This window comes from Rana temporaria, chromosome 13 (assembly GCF_905171775.1).
Source record: "Rana temporaria chromosome 13, aRanTem1.1, whole genome shotgun sequence".
Classification (NCBI taxonomy): domain Eukaryota; kingdom Metazoa; phylum Chordata; class Amphibia; order Anura; family Ranidae; genus Rana; species Rana temporaria.
Window position 1 is genome coordinate 46,301,483 of NC_053501.1, and position 18,949 is coordinate 46,320,431.

At 41.6% G+C, this 18,949-nt stretch overlaps 1 protein-coding gene across 1 annotated transcript in view; it reads right to left on the reverse strand.

The window, feature by feature from the left end:
* Nucleotides 1-379: 379 nt before the first annotated feature.
* LOC120920691 (spectrin beta chain, erythrocytic-like) overlaps nucleotides 380-18,949 on the reverse strand; it is a 131,911-nt gene continuing 113,341 nt past the window's right edge. The window contains exons 28-36 of the mRNA XM_040332903.1: nucleotides 16,527-16,665; nucleotides 14,406-14,490; nucleotides 12,023-12,219; nucleotides 8,873-8,970; nucleotides 7,254-7,323; nucleotides 5,595-5,872; nucleotides 3,996-4,169; nucleotides 3,183-3,225; nucleotides 380-1,180 (exon numbers count right to left, since the gene is read on the reverse strand). Coding sequence (XP_040188837.1) covers nucleotides 1,013-1,180; nucleotides 3,183-3,225; nucleotides 3,996-4,169; nucleotides 5,595-5,872; nucleotides 7,254-7,323; nucleotides 8,873-8,970; nucleotides 12,023-12,219; nucleotides 14,406-14,490; nucleotides 16,527-16,665 — 1,252 coding nt within the window. The 3' untranslated portion in view covers nucleotides 380-1,012. The remainder of the gene's footprint in view (nucleotides 1,181-3,182; nucleotides 3,226-3,995; nucleotides 4,170-5,594; nucleotides 5,873-7,253; nucleotides 7,324-8,872; nucleotides 8,971-12,022; nucleotides 12,220-14,405; nucleotides 14,491-16,526; nucleotides 16,666-18,949) is intronic.

Sequence of the window (18,949 nt, forward strand, 5' to 3'; positions counted from 1 at the left end):
AAGAGGTTAAAAATTCCATTCAAGCTGTCTTACATACACACGAACACACCGTCAAAAACGCAGTGATGTACAACACTACGACGTGCCTAGAAAAATTAAGTTCAATGCTTCTGAGCATGCGTCAAATTGTTTTTGAGCATGCATGGTTTTTCTCCATCGGGGTTCCATACAGATGAACAGAATTTCCGATATAATTTTTTTCCGTCTGAAAAAAAGAGAACATGTCCTCTTTCTAACACTGTTGGAATTTCCGACGGAAAAAGTCTGATGAGGGAATACACACCGTCGGAATATCCGATGAAAAAATTCCGTCTGACTTTTTCCATCGGATATTCCGATCGTGTGTACAAGGCATACAAAGTAGAAATGGCAGCCGCAATGTCTCTCTCAGAAAATGTTTCCTTTTTTTTATTTTTAAGTAAAAAATAGAGGTGACTATTACAGTGATGCAGGATGATCGTCAATTATTTTAAACAGTACATTGCTTCATATCACCATAGGACATTTTTGCTGTCTACAAAAGTCTTGCCATCATAGAAGGGTGGATTTATAAAAAAAAAGGAAAGGAAAGTGGAGATGTTACCAAAACAACCAATCAGATGTTAGCTTTTTATCTTCTTTAAATACTAAAAAAAGACAGTTGGAATTGGTTTGGCAACACCTCCCCTTTTCGTTTCTCCAGCCCAGCCTCATACAACTGGCACTAGGCACTACAATGGCATGAAATATAATCATATAGAAGACATATTCAGCTGATACAAATTTATAATAAAATTCTGTGAGCATGGAACATTTTTTTTTTTAAAGGTCGAGTATGGAACATTGATATACTTTTTTCCGTTTTAGCATGCCTTATAATTAGAAGATCCAGAGATATGTCTACTAAAAATAAGGTCCTTTACTAATAAGTTGAATCTTCATTGCTCAACAGTGTTCCCAGCTGTATGTGCTGGAACGGCAGTGCTGGTGGTTTAATTACAGACAGTGCATTTATTTCATTGCTTTCCTTTGTTCAACTACTCTTCTTTGATGGGAAAAGGCTGAATCTCTTTTCCTTTTTCTCTGGTTTGCCCTCTGAGGTGGAAGCGGATGGGAGAGGTAGACTTTTAGACTTTGGCTTTTGATCAGATGTCTCCGCAATGGAAATTCTGATGTTGTCGACCCAGGCTTGTCGATCGACCTTTGACACGAAAATAAAAGTGGTAAACATCAGATGTGACAATGGGATCTGTAAAATTACAAAATCTACTATGGTATCTTATAATGGGACCATACTATATACTTTCTACACCATACTGGCTGAGACAACATTATAGTTTTTATAAAGTAGGAAACTCAATGATATCACGGTGCTATTTATTATACATAAATTGAATGGGGAAAACAATGTTCAAAATACAACCTGATTATAGGTACTTTTGGACATATTTTTTTTCAGTGAAAGTTTTTTTTTAAGATACAAAAAGACTAACTAGCCTGTAAGTCCAGGTACAGCAAGTATTGTGTCTAGTACACACGTACGGGTTTCCCGGCAGACTTTTTACCGCCGGGAAAGCCGAGAACCTGCTCGGCCAGTCTTTCCCCCTACACACAGCAGTGTTTGCCGACAGGAAAAGTGCCATGAGAGCTTTGGTCGGGAAACCCGGCCGTGTGCATGCTCCACCGCAGTCTTTTTCCATAGGAAAACTGCCGGCTTTAAAACCGCTGGGAATCCCGGTGGGAAAAAAGAGAGCTGGTTCTCTTTTTTTTCTCGGCAGTTTTCCTGGAGCATACACACGGCCGGGATTCCCAGGCCAAAAGCTCTCATGGCAGTTTTCCCCACGGGAAACCCGTACGTGTGTACGAGGCTTTAGAGTTGATTTATTAAAACTAGAGAATGCAAAATCTGGTGCAGCTCTGCATAGAAACCAATCAGGTTCCAGGTTTTTTTTTTTTCAAAGCTAAATTGAACAAGCTGAAGTTACCAGCTGAATTGCTACCATGCACAGCTACACCAGATTTTCCACCCTCTAGTTTAAGTAAAGCAACCCCATTGTCTCAGTCTGGAATGCAACCCAAAGGTTTTTGGCATACGTTTGGCCTAGGGTTTCTGTCTTGGAAATGTTGTCAGTACAGAGTACACCTTTGCACTGTTATGCTTTTAGCTCCAAAACATTTCAGCCCAATGACATGGAGATACCCCAGGTCTTTTAGGACCCTAGCAATGCCAACATAAAATACTGTACCAGATATTTTGCCATGAACAAGCATTATTTTTAAATCACCCATTAAACAATGACTTGTTAATGCAACTGTACCTGTGGCACTTTCAGACCAGGTACACTGGCATGTGGTCTGTGTGGTAGGCATCTCTAGGTGACTGCATGCATTTTCAGTTTATTTACAAAGTGCCCATATCGTAGCATAAGTAAAAGGAAGCTGATCAAGGCCTCTAGCTTTCACATTGTCAATTACTTAGGCCTGGTGCTGGCCGCAAGTAGCAGGGATTCAGGGGTCCTCTTGACCCAGAGTGGGATAACTTTGGGTCAAAGGTAAGTATTTGGGTGCTATTTTTAGCTTTTACAAGCAGAGCTAAAGTCAATTCCAAACTTAAGGTATGCTTTAAATCTTTTATTATTACTGTGACTTACAGTGCCTTGAAATAGTATTCATCGCCTTGAAATTTTCCACATTTTGTCATGTTACAACCAAAAATGTAAATGTATTTTATTGGGATTTTATGTGATAGACCAATATAATGTGGCACATGATTGTGAAGTGGAAGGAAATAATAAATGGTTTTCAATTATTTTTTTTTTGGTGAAAAGTGTGGCGTGCATTTGTATTCAGCCCCCTTTACTCTGATACCCCTAACTAAACTCTAGTGGAGCCAATTGCCTTCAGATGTCAGCTAATTAGTAAATAGAGTCCATGTAATCCATAAAATCCAGATAAAATACATTTACGTTTTTGGTTGTAACATGACAAAATGTGGAAAATTTTTAGGGGTATGAATACTTTTTCAAGGTGCTGTAAATAAAGAACACATGCTGAAATTACAGCTTTAGGTCACTGCCTTACATTATGGTGGCCAGTAGTATTCCCCTAAATAAGCATTTCATTAGTCATACTGTATCCTGTAAAAGTTTTTATCAGGCAGACCTCCATGGTCTTTTTTAGTCATTTGTCTATTTTGTACCTACCTCATCCTTTGCCTGCAAAAGCCACTCATTGCCATCACTCAACCTGGAAAACAAGAATTTTTAATATTATTGGTGTCCTTTCCGATTTACAGAAAAAACTTTGTATAAATATTGGATGCAACACATGTTAGGTTGTATGCTGTCCATGCATGATAAACATCTTTTCAGTTTTGAGAAAGAGTAAATGAAAAAGAAAAATCTATATCAGAATGATTATGTTTTAACAAATATACATTGATTTAAATGATTTAATGTAAATGAATATTGTTTCTAACAATCTTTTAATAGCATTTTTTGGAAAATGAACGGCTACAAAGAATGATTTTCCAAACCACCATTTCTGGAATCTCCCTTAGTCCTCCTTCAGTCTTGCAGTCATTTTTAGCAACTTAAAGTTTAACTTTGTAATTTCTAAGGAAGGTACAGTTAGGCCTTAAAGTAAAACTGTAGCTGTAACTTTTTATTAGCTATGGGCAGAGCGGTAAAGGGTTAGAACTTCTGTAAACATTTTTATTCATGTCTTTGTCTCAGTTGGCAAGACATTCTGCATTTCATGTCATGGTGACAAACGTCACAGATTTACTTCAAGAACGTAACCTGCCCCAGGCCGCATTATAATTCATAAAAGGGGCACTTTCTTACATAATATTATTACTGAATAAACTGCTATGTTTTTGTCCCTTTTCTCATCAACAAAATATTTTGCCATTTATTATGTTAATTAACAAAGTGTTATAAAATGTATTGGGAATTACATTATTTTGCATTGGAGCTTGACGTGTTATCATAAACGCATTATAAAATTCACATTACCTGAGCCTAAAGACATGCCGTTTCTTCTTATAATCCGCTACAGCCTCACAGGATGCACTGCCTAGGAATAGTCCCTCCTCGCCTTGTAGGGGTTCATTCAGAGCAAAGTTCTTTGCGTCTTTGTAGAAAAAGAAGTCATTGTTCTTCAACACACAGTAGACATTACTCCATGTTCTGCAATACAGAAAAAAGAACGAACATTAATATAATACAGTAAGTGTGTACATTGGGCCAGATTCATCAAGAGGATACGACGGCGGATCTCCTGATCCGCCGTTGTATCTCTTAGATCCGACGGTCGGATCTATGCGACTGATTCATAAGAATCAGTTCCGCATAGATCTCCCTTAGATCCGACTGGTGTAAGTGACTTACACCAGTCGGATCTTAGGCTGCAATCTACCGCCGGCCGCTAGGTGTCGTCGCAGATTTTTACGCGTCGGATATGCAAGTGAGGAGAACCGCCGATTCAAGACCGAACGCCCGCCCGTCGCTTTTTTTTTTACGTCGTTTGTGTTCGGCTTTTTCCGGCGGATAGTTACCCCTGCTATATGAGGGGTAGCTAATGTTAAGTATGGCCGTCGTTCCCGCGCTGAGATTCAAATTTTTACGTCGTTTGAGTAAGTCGATCGGGAATACGGATGGCCGGAATTTACGTAGCCGCCGAAAACATTGACGTCCTAGCGACGTCATTTGGAGCATGCGCACTGGCAAATTTTGCCGGCGACGCATGCGCAGTTAAATCGGCGCGGGAACGCGCCTGATTTAAATTGTACACTCCCCCTAGCCGCGGAATTTGAATTCCCGCCGGGGGAGTTACGATCCGACGGTGCAATTTTCGAGGTAAGTGCTTGGTGAATCATGCACTAGCCTCGCAAAATTGGACCGGCGGATCGTAAATCAGATAGATTACGCGGATCAGTGGCAGTGGAACCCTGTGCTACCTGGAAGATTGCTGGTTTACACCAGATTTTGGAGAGACCGGCACTGATTGCACAGCTGTGTGCTGGGCTAATTAGTTGTGACCTGACTATGGCTCAGGGCCCCACCCAACAGACAGGAGGTCTGTGCATGGGAGTCAGGTGGACTCCCATTCCTCTAAAAGGGGTCAGAGGCTGCATGTGTGCAGCCAGAGCATGCATTTCTGCAGGAGGCAGAAATACAGCCGACGCGTTTCACATTGAACCTCAATGCTTAGTCATAGCTATGACTAAGCATTGAGGTTCAATGTGAAACGCGTCAGCTGTTTTTTTTCCCCACTGTATGCTGTTTTTTGTAGTGCATTTTCTTTTTACCCAATAAAGGGCACGTCTTTTTAAGACTTTGGAGTGCGGCTGTCCATATACCTTTCTCTCTTTGCATGCCTTGTGCATTGCCGGCACCTGTTGGTTCTTGAGTGGACAGTGATTACCTTAGGTGTGCTCACCTGGAGCGGCAGCTTTCCTACCTGCCAGATCCTTATTGCTACTGTTTCTAACGTCAGATGAGTGAAATATTTATTTGGATTTTTTGCTGTGGTTTACCAGATTTTCTACTCTTCTTTGTTTTACTTTAAAAATTTGATTATTTTCACACTTTGCTGCCTCAACTATAATTTACCTGTTTTGCGCCTTTTTGAGTGTTCCTTCTAGATCGTGCTTTCTCAATAAATATCCCTGGATTTTGATGGCAGAAGAACTAGGTAAACTTGCTGGTAAAGTAGAAATGTCTTCTGTAACAATAACGGTGGGATGCAATGTACTGTGCTCAGCTTGTTCCATAGGATCTGTCTCTTGTTCCTCTGTTGTGATCTTCCACTCCTCCATGATATGGGTCTCATTAATGACCTCTGGTGTGCCTGGTACATCAGTGTCATCAGCGCCTTCTGCTTCTGTTACCTGGATCAGAACACAATCTTAAAAGTTAATGACACATTTTGGAACTTTTCTTTTATTAGTGGTTAGTACTTCTGCCTGGCAGCACTAGCATACCTCCCAACCCGCCCGGATTCTGCGGGAACTTCACGCACAGACTGCATCCTCCCGCAGTCCCGCGAAGTGGTTAACTTTCCCGCACAGGAAGGAGAAGAAAACGTTCTGAGGGGAGACATGCGAGGAGAACTGACAGGCTGTGCAGTGGTGAGTGGCAAGAATTTCACATCCATCCACGGCAACCCCCCCCCCCCCCCCCCCTGGTCACCCGCGATCGTCGCCCCCCCGTGATCGTCCTTTGTGTTTTGGCCTTGTTTCCTGAGTCTTTTACTGAGTGACCTGATCCTCTACATCAGGGCCCATAATTCACGTAGAAGGGCGTATCTTTGTGCGGGCGTAGCGTATCCTAGATACGCTACGCCGCCGTAACTTGGAGAGGCGAGTACCGTATTCACAAAGAACTTGCGCCCTAAGTTACGGTGACGTAGCGTAAATTGGCCGGTGTAAGCCCGCCTAATTCAAACTAGGCTGGTAGGGGGCGTGTTGTATGGTAATGAATCGTGACCCCACGTAAATGATGCACCTAACGAACGGCGCATGCGCGCACATGCTCAGTATCACGTCTAATTTTCTCCCTAACTTACGCCGGCTCAATGTTTAGTCGACGTGAAAGTAACCTACGCCCATCCCCATTCACGGACGACTTACGCAAACGACCTAAAATACAACGCTGTTCCGATGTTTCCGACGTCCATACCTAACATGACTTACCCCTGCTTTATGAGGGGTAAAGTTACGCCTGTCGGACGCCTTACGTAAACAGCGTATTTTAATACGCCGGGCGCAAGTACGTTCGTGAATCGGCGTATCTAGCTCATTTGCATATTAGACGCGGAAATCAACGGAAGCGCCACCTAGCGGCCAGCGTAAATATGGACCTAAGATACGACGGCGTAAGAGAATTATGTCAGTCGTATCTTATACAAATTCTGGCGTATCTGATTCTTTGAATAAGGCGCCGAGATACGACGCCTCAAATTCAGACTTACGACGGCGTATCTGGAGATACGCCGTCGTAAGTCCTTTATGAATCTGGGCCATGGAGTCTCTAAACTATGGCCTGCAGGCCACATTCAGCCTGCTGGGTGATTTTATTCAGAAACTAGGGTCAGTGGTGTATGCTCCTCAGACTGAGAACTCACATAAATTGGTCTCCGCTTCTCTAAAAATGCTAAGCCTGGCTTATGTAAAAGACGTAATTTGCAAGAATAATCACGTTCAATCCTTTTATCTGCCAAAGGTTGTATACAAATAATAAAAAAATAGAAGGTTCTGCCTATTGTTTTACCTCCATAGGCTGATCTTCTACTTGTCTAGGATGAGGTTCTAAGTATTCTCTGTCATGTTTTGGTTCAGCGCTAGGAAAAAAAAGTTCAGAAAAAAATATTAAATTATTTTGCTTTGACCTGATTTTACCATCATGTGTTAAAGGGGTTGTAAAGGTACAATTTTTTCCACCTAAATAGCTTCCTTTAACCTTAGTGCAGTCCTCCTTCACTTACCTCATCTTTCGATTTTGCTTTTAATTGTCCTTATTTCTTCTGAGAAATCCTCACTTCCTGTTCTTCTGTCTGTAACTCCACACAGTAATGCAAGGCTTTCTCCCTGGTGTGGAGTGTTGTGCTCGCCCCCTCCCTTGAACTATAGGAGAGTCAGGAATCTCTCTACGTTGCAGATAGAGAAAGGAGCTGTGCGTTAGTGGGCGTCCCGACTCTCCTGTATTTCAAGGGAGGGGGCGAGCACGACACTCCACACCAGGGAGAAAGCCTTGCATTACTGTGTGGAGTTACAGACCGAAGAACAGGAAGTGAGGATTTCTCAGAAGAAATAAGGACATTTAAAAGCAAAATCGAAAGATGTGGTAAGTGAAGGAGGACTGCACTAAGGTAAAGGAAGCTATTTAGGGGGGAAAAAATTGTACCTTTACAACCCCTTTAACACTATAGACTTAATTTAACAGTATAAAAATACAGCAACAAATCATCTTAATTGATAGTCAAACTGCAGTGAACTAATGCAGTAAACATAGGTGTGCGCAGCCTATTGCAATAGGGTGTGCACCCCAAAACTCAAACACACATGCATGTGTATGTGTCTACATATATATGACCCCGGCACATTTATCTCCCTGCCGGCACAGTGAAAGAGAAGAGCATAGACACTTCTCTTATGGCAGAGCAGGTAGAGGTAGGTCTTTCCCATGTTCCTGCTGCTACCTTGAGCAATATTACTAATGCGCATGGGGTGATTAGGGTGTGCCTGGGCACACCCGGCACACCCTGTGCCTGGGCACACCCGGCACACCCTGTGCGCACGCCTATGGCAGTAAACTATAAACGGATCTAATGTAACTGCTGGGAGTCAGGATAGCCAAAGACAAGCAACTGTCTCATTAAAATAGCAGACGGAGACGTGGCCCATCCTCTTTAACAACAGGATTTGCTATCCAACGTGGTCAACAACTCCCACATGTACCAAGCATGTACTGTATACATAGGGTGGAATGGTTTTATAACCATAGAGGAGAGATATGATAAAAAATAAGGAAAAAAATAAGGAAAAAACACGAACATTTAAAAAAGAAGACATGGGTAGACAGGGTTACTGAAAAGAGATACAAGAAATGTGTTGGGTGTCACTGGGTGGCCTTCGATGAAGTCATGCAGACTAAACTTGTTGTTTTATGTAATGTACAGTATATCTGCTTTTCTAATAAACAATTTTCTAGTCAATTTTCTTGCAAATTTCTGTCCCTGGTTAGTACTGGAGAACCTTGCTTGTTGAATTAATTTTGACAAGCCCAGAAATGGATAAAAAATCTAAGTGCAGCTATATGACACACATATTTATTTATGTCCCTCGTATTTAACAGTGTTGGGCCACCGTCATTTAGGCTTTTTCTCTTACTGTATTTCTACTTGGACCTCTCTTGTTTCAGCTTCAGATGCATAAGCCATTTGTTGCATTGCAGCTTCTTGATATTTCCGTATCTCCAGTAATTCCAGCTGCAAAAATGCAAAAGGCATTATAAAAAAATAATTCAGAAGCTATCTAAGTTTTCTCAAATCTACTATCTTAGACCTCTTTCACACTGGAGGCGTTTTAGCACAAAAAATAGCGCCTGTAAAGCGCCTGAAAAAGGCCTCATCTGCAATCCCAGTGTGAAAGCCTGAGTGCTTTCACACTGGGGCACTGCGCTGGTAAGACGTCCAAAAAAGTCCTGCAAGCAGCTTCTTTGAAACGCTTTAGGGTGGGTTAAAAGCGTACAGCTAGCGCCCGAAAAAGGCTGGTAAAGGCTAATTGCCAGCACATTATTAAAAGGAACAAAAACAGTCAAATCCAGTAATTATGGATGTACAAACATAACAGTGTCAATTTCAACAGGAGATAATGAAATATGATGGTATAGATGTTCTATCAGGAACCGACATTGTAACTATATAATATAATAGGTAATTTTGGGGTAATCGGCCCGAGTTCCGGTTTTGAAAGGCCCGCCTCGTTACTTGGACATATATATCTTTTGTGGCCCCAGACGATCTCCCAGCGCCGGGGCCACAAAAGATGTATGTGCCTTGGAACGGGACATGGAGGAGGAGGCGGGACGAGCGCCATACACACACACACACAGAGGAGAATTTCCTGTTTATGGGCGCCCTCTGTACTGTAATAAAAAGTACCGTGCTTCCATTAGATGACTGTTCTGTCCATCAAAAGAGGCGGGGCTTTCTATTAAAGAGGCCGCTGTGTAAACAGGAAATTCTCCTGTAATCTTTGGCGCTCGTGAATGCATTCCTGGCAATGATGAGTGCATTCCTGGCAATGATGAGTGCATTCCTGGCAATCGTGAGTGCATTCCTGGCAATCGTGAGTGCATTCCTGGCAATGGTGAGGGAATTCCTGGCAATGGTGAGGGCAATCCTGGCAATGGTGAGGGCAACCCTGGCAATGGTGAGACTACATTCATGGCAATGGTGGGTCTGCACATGGTCATTGACCCTTATTTTGCTTCACAGTTCTTTATTTAAATGTATTTATTTTTTCCTGAAACTTCGCTCTTAAAGTGAAGGTGTGTGTTATATTCCAATAAATACGGTATATCCAAATAATACGCCCAAGCTCATCTCTTTACTCACACACAGCCACAAAGGCACGGGAATTCTTGTTGGACAGTGTATTAGTGCTCGGATGAACACACTTAGACCGAATTTTAATGGTTCAAAGAATGTCAGGAAAAAGGGCCAGCCCACACACATGTTCACTTCATCAAATCTGGCCCTCTTTGAAAAAAGTTTGGACACCCCTGACTTAGAGGCTCCTCTCATCTTTTTTATACTCATTTGTGACATGACGCTATTCTTATATCAAGACATCGCTTGTATATCAAAGCAAAATGTATTAAAACATTTTGTTTGTCTTGCAAAACGCTCTCAAACCAAGGTTTTACTGTACATTACAAGACAACCTTTGCTTGAATGAGAAGCAGCTGTTATATCCAAATGAACTAGAAAGTGGGGTTGTGTCCAACCAAATACATATGTTCTATGGGTACTATGTTTTTTTACACACACACAAGGGCCCCCTGCCCCAGCCCTATACAGAGGGGGGGAAGGGGGTATATATGTACAGAGTAGGACTTTAAATGTACCACATAGAAGCAAACATATATAGATAAAAAACTAATATTTATTTCAAAAATTAAAAAAAAAGATCCTCAAAAAAAAATTTAAGAATATTATTCCATCAATCAATCAATCAGAAAGGGAAAAACATTTTTTTTCTAGATTGTGCTAATGGGATGATGTTTTTTAGATCAATGTGGCTCGCAACTTATTTGCTTCTTCAGGATCTTGTGTTGAGACATGTATGTATATGGTGTGATCCAATGTAGAAGAATCCAGTCATCCAAGGGCCAAGGGCCGCAAACTCCAAAACACTCCTGATTCACAGTGAAGTTGGCTTTTAATGTAGAATTATATGTACATTTCATATACATAAGACGGGGGAAGGGGGCAAATTGACAGCCTGGTGTTCCAGAGCAACAGTCCCAACTGTTGGCACACTTTCTTTTTGGTGAATGGGGGAGGGGGGGGTTTGATATTTTCCTTCCTAATCGCCAAAAAGTGTGCCAATAGCTGGGACTGCTTTACGTTGGCAGTTGGCAATGTTACACAGAGAAAGACACCATACCCTCACAAAGTGTCAGGGAGATTGGTGTCCAATTATTCCTGGGAAAACACCAGGTCGCCATTTTGCCCATTTCCTCCTCTTTCTATGGAACATATACAGTGTGGGGTAGATCCACAAAGAAATTTCAAAATTCCTGCATCGTATCTTTGTTTTGAACCCTCAAAACAAGATACAACGGCATCTCGGCTAGATCCGACAGGCGTACGTCTTCGTAGGCCTTCGGATCTAAGATGCAATTTTTCGGCGGCCACTAGGTGGCGTTCCCGTCTAAATCCGCGTTGAGTATGCAAATGAGCTATTTACGGCGATCCACGAATGTACGTCAGCCCGTCGCTTTTTTTTCCGTCGTTTGCGTTTGGCTTTTTCCGGCGTATAGTTAAAGCTGCTATACTGAGGCGTACTCAATGTTAAGTATGGGCGTCCTTCCCGCGTACAATTTTGAATTTGAATTTGCGTAAGTCGTTCGGGAATAGGAATTTGCGTAGAATGACGTCACCGTCGTAAGCATTGGCGGGTTCCGGTTTATTTTCGAGCATGCGCACTGGGAAAGTCCCACTCTGCACATATACAGTATACCCCCCTTCCTACCATTTTTTTAATGGGTGGGGGGGGGTGAGGGGTCCTTGAGGAACAGCTGTTAGCAATGCTTATAATAGCACTCAGACCACACATCTTATCTAAATATATTTTTAAAGTATGTATCTATATATTGTAAGATATTGCTAGAAGCTGGACAGCTGGGAACTGCAGCTCTCTGTGTTGATCCTACTCAGCTCTCTCATATATACCACTTTCCCTCACTTAGAAGAATTTCGAAAAGCTGCCTCAGCTAATGTGAAGTTGCAGCCTATCGTGTTGCATACATACCGTGGTGAGCCTTTCCAGGGCTGAAAATCTCTCTTCCCATGTTACTGTGGATTTCTCAAAGGCTTCATGCTTTTTTAATAACTTTTCCACATCATCCATACTATTTCCCACATGTGTGGTGTTCAAGTAAGGTTCCTTTGCGATAAGCCAGGCTTCTGCCATGGAGGCATCTCTTGCAAACTGGCAAACCTCCAACACTAAAAAAAAGAAAAAAAGACAATATCAGTAAAGCTGTTCGTAGGTATTAGATGGAGGCTGCCAAAGGGTGTGCAGTCTATTGCATCAGGGTGTGCACCCCAAAGCTTAAACACACATGCGTGTGTTATATGTATAGAGCAGAGGTTGGTGTCAGTAGAGCAGTGGACAGTGTCAGTAGGGCAGAGATTGGTATCATTATTTTGTTTTTATTATTATTTTATTAAGGGCCCTTTCACACGTACAGATCCTGTGAGGATCCGTTCCTTTACATCCGCGTGCTCAGCGGGGATCGCTCCGTTGATCCCTGCTGAGCCGGCAGATGACAGGGCGGTCCCCGCACACTGTGCAGGTACCGCCCTGTCAGATCGTCGCTCTACTCTATGGGGGGGGATCGGATGAACATGGACCGTCTGTCCTTGTTCATCGGATGCGCAGACGGATGGAAAAATAGGACTTTCCTCCGTCTGCAGAAACGGAGCATCCGCTGACATCCCTAATCCCAAAGGGATACATGTATGTCCGTTTTTCCAAAATATCCTTTTGGGTGGATCTTTCTACTTAGAAGTTAGACAAAACATGTATATCATATAAGCAGGCAGAAGCTGGGATATCTGGCACACTTGCCTTGATTTTAACATTTGTAGCTATTTTATAGCATAGATGTAAGTTCTTTAGATAAGTTACTTTTTATCTTTATACATACGAATGCCACCCAATGGTCATGCTCCCCTTTTTATTCTCTCTTTATCTCTGTATATATACTGTGTGTGTGTATATATATATATATATATATATATATATATATATATATATATATATACAGATGCATAGAGAAAGAGGTTGTCTTTTATCTGTTTTGTACAAAAATTTAGGAATGCCACCTCAAGCCACAGGTAGCACAAGATGTAATGCTTTTACAATGCTGGCAGCCAACAATATGAATTATAAATGGAGACAGTAAGACAGTCAGTCACAATAGACAGGTCATTGTGGAGACGTGTAATACTTTACCAGTGCAGTCCAATCCAATAAAATGGACAGCAAAGTGAGTAATAAAGACAAGACATGTGGGGACAAGGATGGGGGTGATGTGTGTGGAGGTAATGTCATTCCTTCAGACAGAGGATACAGCACCAAAACACCTCCAACTCAGGGGCGGACTGACAACTCATGGGGCCCCCTGGGCAATAGGAGATTATGGGGCAACACAGTTTACACACACACACACATACAGTATACATACACAGTATACACACACTAAAAAGGTACTGGAGAGGTGGGGAAGCTATAATCTTGAGATTTTTTTAAAAACACAGATTTTTACATACTATCCCTAGTTTTACTGAGGCTGGCAACCCTGATGGGGCCCCCTAGTGGCATGGGGCCCTCGGGCAGTGCCCGAGGGACCAAATGGTCAGTCCGCCCCTGCTCCAACTCCCACAAATGGGGGTCCAATGTTAGCTATTAATAAATGTTTCCATCAATTATTAAATGAAGAAACAGTATGGTTTTTGGAACCCCATCCCCACTACAAACTATATATAGTTACAGAGATAAACCAATTTTCAGAGTTTAATTTCTGCTCTTCCACTTCTATTTTTAAGGGCTCCAAAATTATTTTATCTATAACTCAAAAAAGTGCTAACTCTGATATTTCACATGTTATGATATGTTGTTTATTGTGTTTAAAAAAAAATGAATAAAAAGTAAAAACATTTTCCTGTGAATGAAGCCAGAAATCTTAAGCTGGCCATACATTGGTAGATATTTGAATGAACACTTGTATAAACATGAATGCAAAAATTCTTAGTAAACTCGATTTGCCAAATGTCATTCAAAAGTACTTAAAAATGTTATTCTCTTATTCGTTTTTTTTTTTTATTATTATTATTTTGACAAGAACAGACTTTACTGAATGAAATTCACAATGACTGTTAGAAATTAATTTGTTTGAGAATAATTTTCCGTCCGCTCCTTAAAATTTTCTTGTTACTGCAGCCGAAAACAAATGTCGATTTGACCCCACTAACCAATTAGAAAATTGAACGAACGTTCTTAAAATAAATATTCTCAAACAACATTCTACTAATATATGGGCAGCTAAATAATGTAGGCCAATGTGGTGGTTTGCCTTTAAACACATTCTCTAACTAACCACTAGGTGGCACTATTTACAGTTACTTACACACTCGTAACCAGTCCCAACGCTTTTCCCACCTATCCATCATTCCAGCTCTTCTTTCTGCTAGTTGTTCAAGTTTTTCTTGTATCTGAAAAAAAGAAGAGGAATGCAATACTATAAGTACCAAAAAGCTAAATATTTTCATATATTCACACATTTGCGATCTCAAAACGTAATAAACCTTGTAAAAGAAAATCTAATGCCTGTGCTCCCTAAAGTTTATATGTTGTATTGTGTTACACATTTCAACTTCTGTGGTAGAGTGGTTGGTAGGAGTTTAGGGACATTTCCACAAGCTAAATTTGCAGGTTATGGTCTCATCGCCTGCAATTGGACAAATCCAGATGTGTACGCAGTCCAATGTGCACCACCTAAAAATATCCCACTAAGCTTAGACCCATATTTTGTATACTTTCTGTAAATGAAGGGTTAGTCACAAGGATATATAGTGACATCCAAAAAGTAAGCATAAAATAAAATACATTTTCCTTTCACCTCTCATTACATTAAAGTGGATGTAAACCCTCACATATACCCAGTGAAGTGAACAGCCTCAGATGATACACAGAGATGAAACAAATCTCCCTACATACATTTTACATGTTTATCTTCTTTCTTCAGCTTTATAAACTGTTTAGAAAGTTCAGATCATGTTAGGAGATTTTCTCTTCCTGTTCAGCACTACAGTAAAGTCTAGGCATACAGTCAAGACAGCTGATTGGAGGAAAGGCACACACCCCCTCCTCTCCTCATAGGTAGAGACTTTTAGAACTGTTCATGGAATCGTTCAGCACTCTGCTAATCCTCCCCAACACAAAACTCAGGCTGCTTTTATCTCAGTTGACAGAGAACTTGTTGGAAGTTATCAGGCTGATAACAGAAGAACAGAGCAGGAGACAGCCATGGGAAATAGTGCTTTGAAGAGAGATAAGAAAACACTGCAGATATATGTGCCCTGCTAAAATTTAATGAATCGGGTTTACATCTACTTCAAATGCGTCTATTTTAGACATATTTGGGTTGATTTGAAGGCAAATAAACTGTTCACTTTACAAGGGAATTTGCGCAGATCTTAGTGAATCAGGTAAAGCTCTTCTGACATCCATCATTCAGTCATGTGCAAGCAAAAATACTGTTTTATTTAAATTTTTTATTTCCTTGCTTATGATTGAGTATTCTTTGCACAGTGAATTTTCACCATATTCACTAAGCAAAGTGAAAAAATCCCTGCAAAGTAAAAATTCACTTTCCAAAGTGAACATGCCTTACACTTTAGTATATTGTCAGGGCTGGGCTCAGCCCTTCCTTCTCTGTGCTGGCAGCTCAGCTGTCAGCTAATTGCCAGCTCCCATCTCTCCACAGTGATCCACCTGTTGATGATCCTGCTTGTCAGCTCTGCCTACTTAAAGCCTTCCAGTTCATTTGCTCTTTGCCTTCGCCTATGTTAACATCACAAGAGACTTTCTCCTGGCTATAGATCCTGCTTGCTGTATGTCTACCTTTATCGCTGGCTCTTGGACATTGGCTTGGCCGACTACCCGATCCAGTTACTGAACTCTGGCTATGTTTTGACTACGCTTACTCTGTTTACCTTTTTATTATTAAACAAGTGTGATTTAACGGTATATTGGTAGCTTAAAGGAGTTCTCTAAGCTAAAACTTTTAACCCCCGCTGTGCCCGGGCTGTAAAACTATACAAAATAAACTTTCACTTACCTGCCTACGATCCCCCGTTGTTCCGATATCGCTGTCCCGTTCTCCGGTCCCGGTCTCTTCCACTTCCTGCGGGTAGGTGACTCACAGTGCGCTCAGCCTATCAGCGGCCGTGACGGGACATTGCTGCGGCCGCTGATAGGCTGAGCGCACTGTGAGTCACCGACCCGCAGGAAGTGGAACAGGCCGGGACCGGAGAACGGGACGGCGATATCGGAACAACGGGGGATCGTAGGCAGGTAAGTGAAAGTTTATTTTGTATAGTTTTACAGCCCGGGCACAGCGGGGGTTAAAAGTTTTAGCTTGGAGAACTCCTTTAAGACAACGGCAAGTCTGTGATTAACTATGCCTATGTTTGTCTAGGCTTGCTACTGACTCTAGCATTTTGCACTTTTCCAATAACGTTTTTACCTCTTCTGAAGCTGGGTGATTCCGAGCCAGTAATGTTTCTCCAAGGTCAACGCAGCTGGAATAACTTGTATTCCTGGCCTCTATCTCAGCCCTCAGATCCTGGTGATATTTTATCAGTAATTCCACAGATGACACATCCCTGTAAAACATCAAGGGGGAGTAATCAATAAAACATGAATCGGGCATTAAAAACCTGTTACATAGTTACATAGTAGGTGAGGTTGAAAAAAGACACAAGCCCATCAAGTCCAACCTATGTGTGTGATTATATGTCAGTATTACCTTGTATATCCTTGTATGTTGTGGTCGTTCAGGTGCTTATCTAATAGTTTATTGAAACCATTGATGCCCCCCGCTGAGACCACCACATGTGGAAGGGAATTCTACATCCTTGCTGCTCTTACAGTAAAGAATCCTCTAAGTAGTTTAAGGTTAAACCTCCTTTCTTCTAATTTTAATGAGTGGCCACGTGTCTTGTTAAACTCCCTTCCGCAAAAAAGTTTAATCCCTATGGTGGGGTCACCAGTACGGTATTTGTAAATTGAAATATCCCCTCTCAAGCGTCTCTTCTCCAGAGAAAATAAGTTCAGTGCTCACAAACTTTCCTCATAATTAATGTCCTCCAGACCCTTTAGTAGCTTTGTTGCCCTTCTTTGTACTCTCTCCATTTCCCAGTGCATCCTTCCTGAGGACTGGTGCCCAGAACTGGACAGCATACTCTAGGTGCGGCCGGACCAGAGTCTTGTAGAACCGAATAATTATTTTTTTATCTTGTGAAAATGTGATTCGTGAAAATGTGATTTGTGAAAATGTGTTTTCACTGTGACATTAGTGAATATACACAAGTAGTAGTGAGCATAGATCAGTCCTGGTAGAATAAGGATATTTATATATAGTTCCTAACTGTTCCAAAGGGTCACACATAACAATTATTAACTGCGTTTAGTAAATTGGGGAGGAAAAAATGGAACGCCCATATTTTCCAGTCTGGAAAGACAGTAAGTATGAAAAGTAATATTATTTAAATGCCATCAGTGACATGGCTTTTATGCCCCCCCAAAAAAGTATCAAATCATAATATAGCTGTAACAGTAACACTGTACCCCCCTTCCCTTGCAGATATTTAGTTTTATTTTATACCACCAAGAGAAAGATGCTTTAGAGGTCTAAAGCTGGCTATACACCACTCACATTCTTTGACTAGCCAGAGGACTGGACAAAAAAACAAAAACAAATGGACCCATCCACCACTCAGGTATGGGCGGATCCGGTGTGGGGGGGCAACAGGGAAAATGCCCCCCTCCCTAGAAGATAATTACTCTGAGTCTCACATTCAGAATCAGCAGCAGCGGCACTGGTTTCTATTGCCTGCTGCCTGGCGTCTAGCAACCAGTGACGTCATATCCGAGGAGGAGAGCGAGGTCCCAGCATTCAGAGCGGAGGAGGATTTAACTTTGTCCTCCTCTGCGCCTAGTGAATGTTGGCTCCACCTACCTCCTCCCTCCATCTTCTCTAGTGCGACGTGAGGAAAGGGAACTGTGCTAGCCAGCCTGCAAGGATTAGAGCAGAGCATGTCTGAAGAGCTGGCTGTTGACCTGCACCTGCCTAAGGTGACGGTAAAGCAGATCGCGGATGAATTGAAAGTTAAATTAGACGTTAAAGGGGTTGTAAAGGTAAATGTTTTTTCACCTTAATGCATCCTATGCTTACTTTAGTGTTCCTTTAGTAGCAACACCTTGTTTTCTGGCAGTGCCCCTCCCAAGAGAAGACACTGGATCCACCCCTGCACTCAGGCGAGGTAGATGGAGGAAGCATCCCCACTGAGACATCGTACTTTGGCAGCGGGGCTGTCAGAATACACTTTTTCCAACATTCCTGTTCAACAGAAGTTGATCATTTTGAACAAGCTGAATTTCGATCCATCTATGGCCAGCTTAGGTATAATAAACTGATATCTGATGGGGGTAGTAATATATCTTAATACACTTGTACCTGTCGAGAGGAAATAAACCTAAGCCCGTTTAAGTTAACACACGCTACACTCCCCATTCCTCTATTTCAGGGCATTGTCCACCCAATTCATGTATTCGTTTTATTAACTGAAGACCTATTAAAATATCACAGATACACTTAAAATGGTACCTCATAGAATAATATTGCATGTTTGATTTATCATATCTTACACAAAGGACCTAGAAGATCCCACCAGCCCCATTTCTGTTCTTACTTTACTGTCTGACAGTCTTATTTGTCCTATTTGGTTTTATGCACTTTGAATAAAAATACAATACTTTTCACTGTCAATGTTGAATATGCCAGATTGTTGAGTAAATGGAGCAACTTAAGCAAAGATAATTGAAAAGATTTTTACTCAAGCCTTAATCTGTGATGCCTTGCCATTAGAATTCTAAGGGCCTATTCAG